This window comes from Bos grunniens, chromosome 24 (genome assembly GCF_055505025.1).
Source record: "Bos grunniens cultivar Pamir isolate PY7600 chromosome 24, Bosgru_T2T1.0, whole genome shotgun sequence".
NCBI classification, from domain to species: Eukaryota; Metazoa; Chordata; class Mammalia; order Artiodactyla; family Bovidae; genus Bos; species Bos grunniens.
The window spans coordinates 50992555-51006587 of NC_141188.1; the positions used below are offsets into that span (position 1 = coordinate 50992555).

The following is a 14033-nucleotide window of genomic DNA, read 5'->3' on the forward strand; positions in this document are numbered from 1 at the left end:
TATGATTCCACTTATATGGTGCTTCCCTGGCGGCTCAGAGAGTAAACTATCTGCCGTATAGTGTGGGAGACCTGGGCTCAATCCCTGGGTTGGGAAGATCCCTGGGGGAGGGCATGGCAACCTACTCCAGTATTCTTGCCTGGAGAATCCCCATGGACAGAGGAGCCTGGTGGGCTACAGTCCATGGGGTCGCCAAGAGTTGGACATGACTGAGCAACTAAGCACCACTTATACGAGGTACCTACTGGAGTCAAATTCATAGGACAAAAAGCAGAATGGTGGTTGCCAAGGGCTGCAGAGAGGACAGAACAGGGAGCTGTTGTTTAACGGGTGTAGAGTTTCAGTTCTACAAGATGAAAAGAGCTCTGGAGATCGATGGATAGTAGTGATGGCCACACAACAATGCGAATGTATTTAATGCCACTGAAGTGTGTGCTCAAAAACGATTAAGACGGTACATTTTATGTTATATGTATTTTACCTCAATTAAAACTTTAGAAAAATAAAAGAAATAACAGGAAAGGATTAGCTGAAGTTAAGGCACTATTTATTCAATTTCCCTGCCATCATATTATTTAAGGCATAAGTGATGGTTATTTGGCAAGAATACAATTCCCTTTAAAGCCTACATTAGTTGGATTTCAGTTCAGAAATGCTGCATATTTGGTACAAATTTGAGAGAATTTATTCTGGCATGGGCTCTTGTTTATGATAAATGGGTCTCTGCTTTACCATGCCTTGCCCAAACCCAGTCACTCTCAGTGCAGAGCATGGCTGGCTTTGCATCTGCTCTGAAGGTCACCTGGTTCACTGTGGCCTAGTCAAGTCATGTGAGCATGGACCAGGGCAGGCTGCCTGCTCTTCTCAGGCTGTGTTCTCGATGATGACCGCAATTCCTTGGCCACCTCCAATGCAGGCTGATCCTACAGCATATTTTCCACCCCGACGCCTGAGAAAGAAAGCAGTGGCTGAAAACTAGTTGAATAAAGAATGTACAGAATTAGATAATCAATTAAATAGAATTTATAATGGTCACATTTGCAATATTCATTCTCGTTCAGCTCATCAGCTCAATGTTTTCTCCAGTCCTCAATATTGGGGAAAAGAGGAGAAAGGATTTGGAAAGCTGAGTATTCTTACTTTTGAAAGTGTAGCAACACAGAAGATGGAGGTAGAAACAAACATAAAACAGGAGGTAACTGGAATGGGCTGGAAGTTGAAGAAGGGGGAGTAAATATTAATATTCAGCCTCCTTGATTTATCTGTTTTAGATTTTTATGGACCTTAGAATAAGTATAATTACTGAAGTTTGTCTGTTTGAAAGGTCAGATAGTTTAGAAATATTTCATGTCCCTTTCATAAAAATTAAGACTCCTTTAAAGTACCATCCACTGTAATTCTTCAGTCCTGATAGAGTGACCTTGAGAAACCATCCAGGAATTATTTTTTGTGCAATCAATCACTCATTTCAACCCAATTATTGAGTGAAACAGGAGTCCTATTTACCCTAATGTCACAGGGAGCCAGAGTGATTTTCAAGCCTGGCATATTTGGTTTTGTTTCCAATTTTCCTACTAACAGAACAAAATGGTCCAAAAGACACGGTACAGAAGGAGAAACTCTTCTGTTAAAACTGCAAAGTATCAAATGCACAGAAGGCTGGAGCCCTGGAAACAGTGAAGGAAAAACTTAGACCCCAATTGTCAGTTTGCTTAGGTTTCTTAAAGGACAGCATCTTGATCAGCACTTTGTTTTCTGAAATAATTGTGTCTTACTCCTGTAACTAGCACTAGAATGCAAGTGCCCTGAGAGCAGGGCCTCATTATGGGCTCCCTGCTGTGCACCCGCACCGAGGGTGGGCCGCACGAACACTGGGCCCCCAGTGAACTCGTGCCAAGTGGCTACTCGGCCCATGCGGGGAAGAGCCAGTGTCACAAGAGTGGACACCAACAAATCAACTGTGAAATGAAATGTGAAGAAGGGGTGCGCAAATCACGGAGAAAAGCAGGGCAAGGGGCTATGAGGAAGAATGGGCAAATGCTGGATTGTTCTGGGGAAACCTAAATTCATGCATTTACACAAAAGACAGCAAATCTGAAAACCAACAATTTCTAGCACGTACCTTAATTCATGAACCAGGTGTGCAGTAATTCTTGACCCAGATCCTGCTAATGGGTGACCCAAAGCAATGGCCCCTCCATTCACATTGGTCTTACTTGGGTCAAGATTCAAACTCTTTTCAACTGCCAAGTACTGAGGAGCAAAAGCTTCATTCACCTTTAAAACAATCAAAACACTTAATAAAAATCCTTATTCACAAACTTATTTTTAACCGAGAACTGTCCAGTCCTAATGATTGCTAACTTTCCTGTTTTTTTTCCCTACTTAAATTACCTTTCAAGGTTATTTTATCTTCAATCATTCTTCATAAATGGGTGTATTTACTAAGCGATACTTTAAGTGTTAACGCATCCCTTAGAGTAGCAGTCCCCAACCTTTTTGGCACCAGGGACCAGTTTCATGGACTGGAGGTGGGGGTGGGGATGGTTTTGGGATAATTCAAGTGCATTGCCATTTATTGTGCACTTTACTTCTAGTATTATCATCAGCTCCACCACAGATCACTCAACACTAGATCCTGGAGGTTGGGGACCTCTGCCTTAAAGGAATCCTCAGTGATACTACACATGGATCCTGGACTAGAAGCAATGGGGTACTATAGAAAACCCATAGGTTCTAGAGCCAGATGGATAGTTCAAATCTTGGCTGTATGCATGTTCTTTAAATTCTCTTGACACTCAACTTTCTTCACTGGTAAAATGTGACTGTTGTATCATCTTAAGAGTTACTGTTAATGTTAAATGAAATCATGGGTATTAAGTGTTTAGTGTATTATCTGTACAAGCAAATATTCAATAAATACTTGCTCTTATTATTACTATTAACCCATATTACTAGCCATACTTCCAAGAAGAAACTGACAGACAATAAAGAATAAACCTGCAGAGCCAGACACCTGAGAGGAATAGTTACCATGTTGAAACACGGCCAGAACTAGAAAGTTTCATATTGTTGCATTGCACTTAACAAGGCTGGGCAAGAGCATTACCTTATTTCATGTTTACAGAATTATATTTTCACATGATCTCAGCAGAGAATTTTATAGAGAAGGATACTGATTTTTAAAAAGGCAGCTTTTCCAGGGCTGGGATAAAAATCTACCCTTGTGTTCTCTCCTACTATATTTTGTGCTCTCCCGAGATGGTGCTTTACTTTCCTTAGATCCAACATTTATTTTTCCATTTTATATAGTCACGAGGTACTGAGAGACCTAGAGTATGCTGTGAAACTAGGCTTTTGAACCCAGGAAAAACTATCTCATGATCATCAAAAGTCTCAAAGACAATCACATCAGGGTATGGAAAGGCATATCCTTGAGTGTTTACACATCTATAAATGCTGATGAACATCTCTACAGAGATGAATATTTTCAAGGTTTAAGTGTGAAATCTGAAGTCAGAAATTCAGTGGTACTGATTTGCTAATATAAATATAGTAATTAAGCAGCTTAATTACCTAAAATGTTCAAATACTTTCCAAACGCCGAATGTATATAACCCATCTTTAAGCATATTCTTAATCCTTTCTTTTAATTGTACTAAACATTTAAGATGCTTTTGTTCTAACATAAAGAAATCACTCTCCCAATAAATCTAAGTTTCCAGTGCCAAAAATTATGACAGATGCATTCCAAATCAACCCACAACAGTGGTGTAAAAGCCAAACCTAAGTTTTGGGGTTGGGGTTGGGTTCTGTTAACTTGGCAGAAGTGTAAGAAACTTAGATTTGGGGTTAGATTATTGTTTTTCTATTAGGTCAATTTTTTTTACCTGTATTTTTCTACTTTAATCCATAAAATAAAGTTATTTATTTCTCACCCACCTTAACAAACATTCAATTCAGTTCAATAGGCACATTAATAGTCTAAAATGTATTATTAATAGCAGAATCTTACAAGGTCATAAAAAGTACCCAAGAATTATACTTTAGTAGAGGAAAAAAGGCCCTTTGAATTATTCAGATATAAATATAGCATTTTAATAAGGTAGGGCCTGATTATCTGTCAACACAGGCACACAATGAAAGTAATACTTGTTTAGATTCACATCATTTGGAAACTTTAAAGGTACTAAAACATAAAGACCTATACAAATCGAACTAAAGCCATCTGTGCTATAGAAGTTGACGGCTTATTCCATGTTGTGAAAAATGTAGAACACTTACTTCTACCAAATCCATATCCTTAAGACTCAGCCCTGTTTTCTTCAGTGCTCCACTGATAGCAGGGACAGGACCTATATTAGAACAAAAACCAATTTCATCTTGTAAATATCAAATTTCTCCTTTTTTACTAAACAGGTAAGTAAGGAGGAAATAATGTGACAGTAACTAAAAATCTTGCTACCCTGATAGCCCACAATATTAAATGACATGACAGTAAGAAACAGAAAATGGGACAAGGATGAAAAGCTGTTCATGCAAATTGTAGACGAGAGACTTAACATGAAAAATTCTACCATAAATGACCTTAAGAGTTCAAACAGCCCAAGGAGTGAGGTTTTGTATAGACGGTTTGTTAAAATGTATCTTATTTTTTTTAACTTTAGTTTTTAAAAAAAGTTTTGGCCGCTCAGTGCAACTGGCACAGGGATCTTAATTCCCTAAAGAGGGATCAAAACCAGGCCACCGCAGCGAAAGCACCAAGTCCTAACTACTGGACTGCCAGGGAATTCCCATGTATAGATAGTTCTTAATACCAAATGCCAAGGCAAACTGAGTACTCTCCTGGAATACAAATCATACATTCCCAGTAGAGAAGTGACTGTGGCTATGCTTTGAATTTTCAGGCCCATTTTGGACAAAAGGCAAGAAATAGCACTGGTATCTCCACATGGGCACACCAAGATAAAAAGCTACCAGGCACTTCAGGGAAAAGATAGCTAAAGCAAGGAGATGTTTGTAACCCCAACAGGAGGCAGAGATTCAAAATAAAACATAACTCTCACTGAAGAAATGCAAATCCACCTTTAAAAACTTTGGAAATAAACTCTAAGTCCCAGATTTCTGATGATCACTAATGACAGTTCAATTTTGTTGTTCAGTCGTTAAGTCGCATCTGACTCTTTGCGACCCCATGGACTGCAGCACACCAGGCTTCTTCGTCCTTCTTTATTTCCTGGAGTTTGCTCAAATTCAGGTCTACTGAGTCGGTGATGCTATCTAACTATCTCATCTTCTGCTGCTCCCTTCTCCTTCTGCCCTCAATCTTTCCCAGCATCAGGGTCTTTTCCATTGAGTCAGCTCTTCACATCAGGTGGCCAAAGTATTGGACCCTATTTTTAATATTGCTCATAATTTTAAGTAAATTGATATTTCTTTCCAAAATATAAAAAATCTGGCTAGGGATGATTATCTACTTCTCTATCCTCCCTTAGAGAATAAAACTTCCATAAACATCTAAAAAGAAAAATATGTGGTGTTTTGTTGAATTCAAGTAGTCAAACATTTTATAACAAGCTTCACAAACATATGTAAGGTAAAATGGGAAATCAGTCTTCACAAGAAAAGCATAACACAATCTAAATATAATAATTAATTTGGTCACCTAGTTAAAAAGCTTCTTGGACAATTATCTGTTGATGGGTAGGGCTACCAAAAAATGCTTTCCAATTTAAAGCATCAGTTCTATATGGGCTACTGATTTAATATAGAATCTAATTCCAGATTCTCTTTGTATCTTTAAGACATGAAAATGGATAGATAGTCAGTAGCAGAGCATCGATTATCCAGCACGGTCAGGGGATGCAGTACCCACAGGTGTGAAAGCTACACACAACTAAAAGCTGAGGATGTAAAACCACTGTTCATACCTCCCTGCCTTCATAATCATGACTAAATGTGTTAGTATTAACTTAGAATTGTTATAGTCAATTTTAACAATATGCTAGGCTACAAGCTAATTTTTAAAGGACTGTTTCCCTACCACTTTGCTATTTACTGGGCCTTAGGAAGGTATAGTAGTTTTGCTGGGGAAAGGACACCTTATTTCTAGTAATGGCTCCTACCACTAATAGCTGTGTAACCCTTGGGTACCTTTGGTAGCTATAAGCTTCTCATCCAAAGTGCTTTGAGCTGGTTTTTAACCCGTTACTTTTAAGGATGTCTTTCTACAAATGAAGCCCAATAACAGGTAAAGCTATAGCTGTACCAGTTGAAGAGGCTCAAAGTTCCATGTACTCATCCCCTATCACTGCCTCTCATGGGGAGGTCCAGGGAGCACTGCTTCTCCATAACTGTGTCCTTCCTTGGAACCATTAATTGCGCCCTTCAATTCCTGGCTTTCCACCTTTTTATGGATCTGTACCTACTGGGCAGGGCTAAGCATTGCTATATGTTGAATAACTGCATAACTGGAGAACAACTGTTCTTAGAATTTGGATTGATGAATCAATCTCCACCACATACTCAATAATCTACTCTCCCTTATTTATTCAGCTGTGCATTTCATGCAGTTACCTTGTTTGGCCCCATATTACACCTGAGAGATGAGCTATTTAGGTGAGGGGGAGGACATCATATGGTGTGGGACAGAGCTCTGTCCCAACCCTGAGGAAAATTAGAATTCTTCCACAATGGCATTTATTGTATACTACAGGGCAAATATTCAGGCCCAAGAATAGAAGGAAAAAAAACTAAACTTTCTTGTTCACTGACCATGTCAATGTATCAGAAACTCTTAAGAGAGGTTAAACTGAAAACTGTAAAATAACTACTTATCTATATCAAATAAATATGGTTGATCATCAAAACCAGCTATACACTGAAAAAAACCCATATTCCACGATTCTACCTGGACTTACTAGATCAAACAAAATTTTGAGGTGGACTGGGGTTATGGTTAGATTTTGATCATCATTTGAGGTTGGGAACTACTGCCATAAATACCAAAATGATAAATGCCATACCAATACACAGATGTTTAATTTTAAAAGCTATCTTTCATTTCTAAGACAAAAGTTGTACTTTGTTGACAGTAGGTAGCTAAAAGTTAGTAAGTTTTTAAGACCATAATAAAGAAAAAACAAATGACTTTTAACAGATGGTTCCAAAGCTTGCAGTTCTGGTTGACATAATTTACAACACAGTGAAAAATGACAAGGTATGGACATGCCAGCTTTCTTTCTGAGGAATTCTGTACAGAGATGAATCTCTCAAGCACACAGCAACAAACATGGCTGGTATTAATTTAGTCCCAAATCAACATAAGTGATTTTTATCTGAGTAGCACCTAGAGGCTTATACTGAAGGATTTCTGAGAAGGCAGGCTGAAAATAGGTGATCTCCCTTTAAATCTTAGGACCTACTTCAAAAACCCATTTAGTTAGTCAAAAAAGGCCTAAGTATATAGGAAAATCTTTTGGCTCACCAAAAATCTGAATCTATAACCTAGGGCAGGCTTTTTCTTGGGGTATGAAGGTATAGGTGGGATAGATCAAAGCCAATTTTATTTTTGTGAGGCACATAATTGGCTCCCTGTCTCCCCAGAGAATGATGCAGGAACTATTAAAATTCAGTATTATCTACAGTTCCTAGGAGTGTATCCAGCAAAAAGTTTTTTGTTTTCCTTCTAATTCATATTTTTGGAGCCAAGACTATACATATTCGTAGGGAGCTCCAAATTTTCTCCTGCTAGTATTCTGCCAATTGAGATGCACTGTTTAGAATTCTTCATTTTCCTATTAAGTCATAGATAGGCCAGGTGCATTATTTCTTTGACTTCCTGAGGCAACAGAGGGAAAAGAGCACTGGGACAAGACTTGGATTCACATCCCCATTTCATCACTTACTGCTTTTGAACTTTAAAAGACCATCCCCCCAAGCCTCAGTTTTTCTATTCACAAAGAAATCTCACTTACTAGGGTTGTGGGAAGATTAAATGAGCTACATGTAAAATCATGTGTAAAACACCCAGCGGGGTCGTATCTTCTCTACTTCGTCCCATGATCTCTCCCATCTCCCATTTTTGTCTGTCTTGTCATTACCTTGTAATGCTTCTCTGTTGTTTACTGTGTGTTAATTTTACATATTTTAAATGGACAACATGACACGATTACTGCCCACAAGGAGTTTACATGGTCTTGGTCTTCCTGTTGTGTCAAGCATAGCTTTTCATAAAGATGGGTTGTTTAAATGACTGATGACCAATTTCCTCTTCCCCAAAAGTGACCTTGAATGTGGCTACTGTTTCAGGAATCTGAATGCCAAAGGAGATTTATCTCCAAAAACATAACCGAACCAATTTGTATCACTATAAACTTACCAATACCCATGATAGTGGGATCACATCCAGACACAAAATAGCCCACAATTCTTGCCAATGGTGTGAAGTTATGTTTTTTAACAGCATCTTCACTAGCTATGATAACAGCTCCAGCACCATCGGAAACCCCCTTGGAAACAAACACATGATTAACTAGAGGATAAAAGAATATAGTTCATCAAGCTTTGAGCTAATGGAGTGCTGTTAGGATTATGGCAACATATGGGAAGCAGCCCCATAATCTGGAACACAAGTAGCACTAGTGATAAACTGCTGTATTAAAGAGATTGTCTCAGGCACAGAACACGAGCTCACTAAGCGGAACAGGAAAGAATGTAAAGGAAAAGCTTATATCCTGATGTGGGTAGATTTAAGAAGAAATCTGATGAGGTGCACACACGAGGAAGAAAAAGTAAAATAATAAACCAGGTAGATTTCACTGTACAGCACATGGAACTCGGCTCCATGTCATGTGGCAGCCTGGATGGGAGGGGAGTTTGGGGGAGAATGGATACATGTATCTGTACGGCTGAGTCCCTTTGCTGTTCACCTGAAACTACCTCAACATTGTTTGCTAGTTGGCTACAGATCAGATCAGATCAGTCGCTCAGTCATGTCTGACTCTTTGCGACCCCATGAATCGCAGCACGCCAGGCCTCCCTGTCCATCACCAACTCCCGGAGTTCACTGAGACTCACGTCCATCGAGTCGGTGATGCCATCCAGCCATCTCATCCTCTGTCATCCCCTTCTCCTCCTGCCCCCAATCCCTCCCAGCATCAGTCTTTTCCAATGAGTCAACTCTTCGCATGAGGTGGCCAAAGTACTGGAGTTTCAGCTTTAGTATCATTCCTTCCAAAGAAATCCCAGGGCTGATCTCCTTCAGAATGGACTGGTTGGATCTCCTTGCAGTCCAAGGGACTCTCAAGAGTCTTCTCCAACACCACAGTTCAAAAGCATCAATTCTTCGGTGCTCAGCCTTCTTCACAGTCCAACTCTCACATCCATACATGACCACAGGAAAAACCATAGCCTTGACTAGACGAACCTTTGTGGGCAAAGTAATGTCTCTGCTTTTGAATATGCTATCTAGGTTGGTCATAACTTTCCTTCCAAGGAGTAAGCGTCTTTTAATTTCATGGCTGCAGTCACCATCTGTAGTGATTTTGGAGCCCGGAAAAATAAAGTCTTACACTGTTTCCACTGTTTCCCCATCTATTTCCCATGAAGTGGTGGGACCGGATGCCATGATCTTCGTTTTCTGAATGTTGAGCTTTAAGCTAACGTTTTCACTCTCCACTTTCACTTTCATCAAGAGGCTTTTGAGTTCCTCTTATAAAAAGTTAAAAAAAGAAAAAGGTAGATTTCCTTCTAACAGTCTGAAAAGACTAAGAAATTGGCAGAGTATTATATAAGGGTCCCCTAATTTATTTTGGAGTATGAAAACCCAAATTAACAGAATATGAACACTACTAGCTTAGGCTAAGTAACTAAAGATCAGCATGAAAAGCATCTAAAAGATATTGCCTGATCAGTCTGCAGTGAACACAGTAAGAAGAGTTCAAGGTAGGCCCAGGTGCTACCTACCGACGCATTCCCTGCAGTAACGGTTCCTTCTTTCTTGAACACTGGAGGAAGTTTATTTAACTGCTCCATGGTTGTTTGGGGCCGAGGATGTTCATCTACTTGCATTGTCTGTTTTCCTTTCCTTGTCTTCACCTCAACTGGTGCCATCTCATTATCAAAGTAGCCAGCATCATTAGCTAAAATAGTAGAAAGACTGTTCATAAGAATGGGGAGAAAAAAAGAACATAAACTAGAAAAATGAAATCAAATATATCCTTCAATTTAATTTCTGTTCTGTCCTTTCCTCTCAGTCTACTTTAATATAAGCTTTTATTACTTACATAACTTACCTTGTCTATTGGAGGATTTAATATACTGTCACCTATGCAGATACATTCTGTAATATTACAATTTTGACATTTGTTTTACTACAACATTTTTTATAAGGTACTGTTAGATTATTAGTGTTTGTCTGCTACCTACAGATGTAGTGACATCAAATGGATTTAATGCCCTTTTTTAACTTCTCTGGGTGAGATACGAAATAGTTTAATACTGATAGTCTACAAGAATGTACACTTAAAATTTTACTAAGAGGATAGATCTCATGTTAACTGTTTTTAGCACAATAAGGAAAAAGGTTACCAAGTTATCTATGTCACCAAGTCATTTATCACTGAAATTTAATGACAGGCAATGTGAAGAAATTATATGTGCTATTACTGACACAGTTCTAAGTAAAACAGCTTATCTACTTCCAACCCCATTGACTGGAGTGGACGATAGTTAATCTAAAGCTTCAGAAACAGAGTAAGTTAGGATGCATGCATGCTCAGTCACTCAGTAGTGTCTGATTCTTTGCAACCCCATGAACTGCAGCCCTCCAGGCTCCTCTATCCTTGGCTTTTCCAGGTAAGAATACTGGAGTGGGTTGCCATTTCCTCCTCCAGGGGACCTTCCCAACCCAGGGATTGAACTCATGTCTCCTGCACTGGCAGGTGACTCTTTACCACTGAGTTACCTGGGGAGCCCAAGTTAGAAATAATACCACCTTAAAGTTGATGCCACTTCATAACAGGCTAACACTTCATTTGTTTTTCACAACAATTCTGTTAGAGAAAAAGGGAAGGCAAATATTTTTACCTCTATTATTAGCACAGTGAATAAATGCTTGGTAAATAAATGATTGAAGTCAGAAAATCTGCCAGCGGCAAAACTAGAAACAAACTAACTCTTGACCTTTAGACCAATACCCTTTCACTTAAATGTGTAACTAAAAACAGGAAGACTTGGATCAGTTCCATTCCACTTATCCATCTGAAATACTAAAATGAACTTTATCCTCACTATTTCACTTATTTAATACCCCCTAAATAAAGTGTCTGCTCATTTATAATAGTTTAGTTTTCAAAACTCTTTTCAGGGGACTAACACATTTTCCAACTCACCATACTGATAAAAGAGCAGCTGTCGTTTTGCCCATTTTGGACTGGCTCCCCAGCAGTGTGCAGTGTTACACAAGGGCACCACAGCTGGGGCCTTGGGCTAGTTCTGGGTCTCTGAGGCAGATGCAATGATTCTCAATTAGGAATGGGAGAGGGAAGTCATAAAAGGATCCCCAATGAGTCTTTCCCAAACATACCATCCCCTTCTTGTGAGTATAAGATGCCTCTTGGGGGACCACATCCTCTGCCCCAGGGAACTAGCACTTCCAAGAGACTGTATCATAGCCCTCAGAGTCTTCTACCATTTGGGGCAAAATTCAAGTGTTTAGATAAGACCAATCATCCACACTACTTTTTAAGTAGCATTCACATACTTCAAAAGAGAAACTTCCAGTTAATTTGCAATCATTAACAGAATATTCAATATTTAACCATTAAAAACAAAGAAATAATAAAAAAAATGTGAGTTTCAAAAGACATCATTTTAAACAATATTATTATATGGCCTTTATAATCTAAAAGGATAAAAACCTTTCCTAGCTTTCTTTCTAAAGATATCTGTAATAACGACTTTCACTGACCAGTTTTCCACCTCTGCTGTGATTGCAGGGCGTATCTGTCACAATCTTCTCTGCTTATTTGATGTTTTACAGCAAGATTCTCTGCAGTAATTGCCATCGGCATTTGGACATGCGTATCTGTTAATCCTGTCCACAGAGTGTCTTCCAGCTGTTAAAAGACATTAATAAAGTCATTTGTAAAATTTGAAAGTAATATGCTAACATTTCTTTAAATAATCAACAGTTCCAACAAAAAAGGTAAAAGTAAAATGAGGTTTTCTGATGAGCATTTATTATTACTATGATTTATATTTGGTTTTGAGACATTTTCTAAAAAAACTCCTAGAGGAAAACATAGGCAAAACACTCTTTGACATACATCACAGCAGGATTCTCTATGATCTACCTCCCAGAGTAATGGAAATAAAATAAAAAATAAACAAATGGAACCTAATTAAACTTAAAAGCTTTTGCACAACGAAGGAAAGTATAAGCAAGGTGAAAAGACAGCCTTCAGAATGGGAGAAAATAACAGCAAACGAAGCAACTGACAAAAAATTAATCTCAAAAATATACAAGCAGCTCCTACAGCTCAATGCCAGAAAAATAAACGACCCAGTCAAAAAATGGGCCAAAGAACTAAACAGACATTTCTCCAAAGAAGACATATAGATGGCTAACAAACACATGAAAAGATACTCAACATCACTCATTATCAGAGAAATGTAAATCAAAACCACAATGAGGTATCATCTCAATCCAGTTAGAATGGCTGCTATCAAAAAGTCTACGAACAATTAATGCTGGAAAGGGTATGGAGAAAAAGGAGCCCTCTTACACTGTTGGTGGGAATGCATCCCAAACTAGTACAGCCACTATGGAGAACAGTGTGGAAATTCCTTAAAAAACTGGAAATAGAACTGCCATATGACCCAGAAATCCCACTACTGGGCATACACACTGAGGAAACCAGAATTGAAAGAGACACGTGTACCCCAATGTTCATCGCAGCACTGTTTATAATAGCCAGGACATGGAAGCAACCTAGATGTCCATCAGCAGATGAATGGATAAGAAAGCTGTGGTACATACACACAATGGAGTATTACTCAGCCATTAAAAAGAACGCATTTGAATCAGTTCTAATGAGGTGGATGAAACTGGAGCCTATTATACAGAGTGAAGTAAGTCAGAAAGAAAAACACCAATACAGTATACTAATGCAAATAAGTGGAATTTAGAAAGATGGTAACGATGACCCTATATGCGAGACAGCAAAAGAAACACAGATGTAAAGAACAGTCTTTTGGACTCTGTGGGAGAAGGTGAGGGTGGGATGATTTGAGAGAATAGTATTGAAACATGTATATGATCATATGTGAAGCAGATCACCGGTCCAGGTTTGATGCATGAGACAGGGTGTTCAGGGCTGGTGCCCTGGGATGACCCTGGGGGATGGGATGGGGAGGGAGGTGGGAGGGGGATTCTGGATGGGGAACACATGTATGCCTGTGGCTGATTCATATCAATGTTTGGCAAAAACCACTACAATACTGTAAAGTAATTAGCCTCCAATTAAAATAAATTAATTAAAAAATAAAAAATAAAAACACCATAATAAAATGCACACATTCTCTGCTCTAAACACAGGGCTCTAAGGAGGACCAACAGTGCTAAATGTACAAGGTAAGAATGTAGAAAGTCATCCTACAATCAAAGCTTAAACCCTCAAGGTTCCACTTCGTAAGAAACTTCAGTTCTCATGCAACGTTTCCCTGTAGCCCACCTCTGTAAGGCAGTTATGAACACCCTCAGAGACTATAGCTGTGCTCTTTTTTCCATCCCACACCTCCAGTGGCAGCAATAGCAGGTTCTACCAGTTATTATGAGACTAAAAAAGCCCGGGATAGGCTGGGTTTTGTTATCCAATTAGTTAGTCTCTGATAAATGGGCCCCACCTGTTTCTTCTAGACTGCCTTGTCACCCTTTGAGTTGCTGACCTGTCTTTCCAAAGGTTTTCTCAAATGTATTAGGAATCTTACATATTATCTCATATTATTTAAGTGTTATTCAGTTCAACTTT

The 14033-nt window shown here is 38.9% G+C and overlaps 1 protein-coding gene across 4 annotated transcripts in view; it reads right to left on the bottom strand.

The window, feature by feature from the left end:
• Positions 1 to 530: 530 nt before the first annotated feature.
• ACAA2 (acetyl-CoA acyltransferase 2) overlaps positions 531 to 14033 on the bottom strand; it is a 38509-nt gene continuing 25006 nt past the window's right edge. For all 4 annotated transcript variants that reach the window (XM_086373453.1, XM_086373454.1, XM_086373456.1 and 1 more), the window contains 6 exons: positions 11972 to 12119; positions 9967 to 10142; positions 8381 to 8510; positions 4285 to 4355; positions 2123 to 2277; positions 531 to 949 (listed from right to left, as the gene is read on the bottom strand). In XM_086373453.1, the coding sequence (XP_086229579.1) occupies positions 865 to 949; positions 2123 to 2277; positions 4285 to 4355; positions 8381 to 8510; positions 9967 to 10142; positions 11972 to 12119 (765 nt within the window). In that variant the 3' untranslated portion in view covers positions 531 to 864. The remainder of the gene's footprint in view (positions 950 to 2122; positions 2278 to 4284; positions 4356 to 8380; positions 8511 to 9966; positions 10143 to 11971; positions 12120 to 14033) is intronic.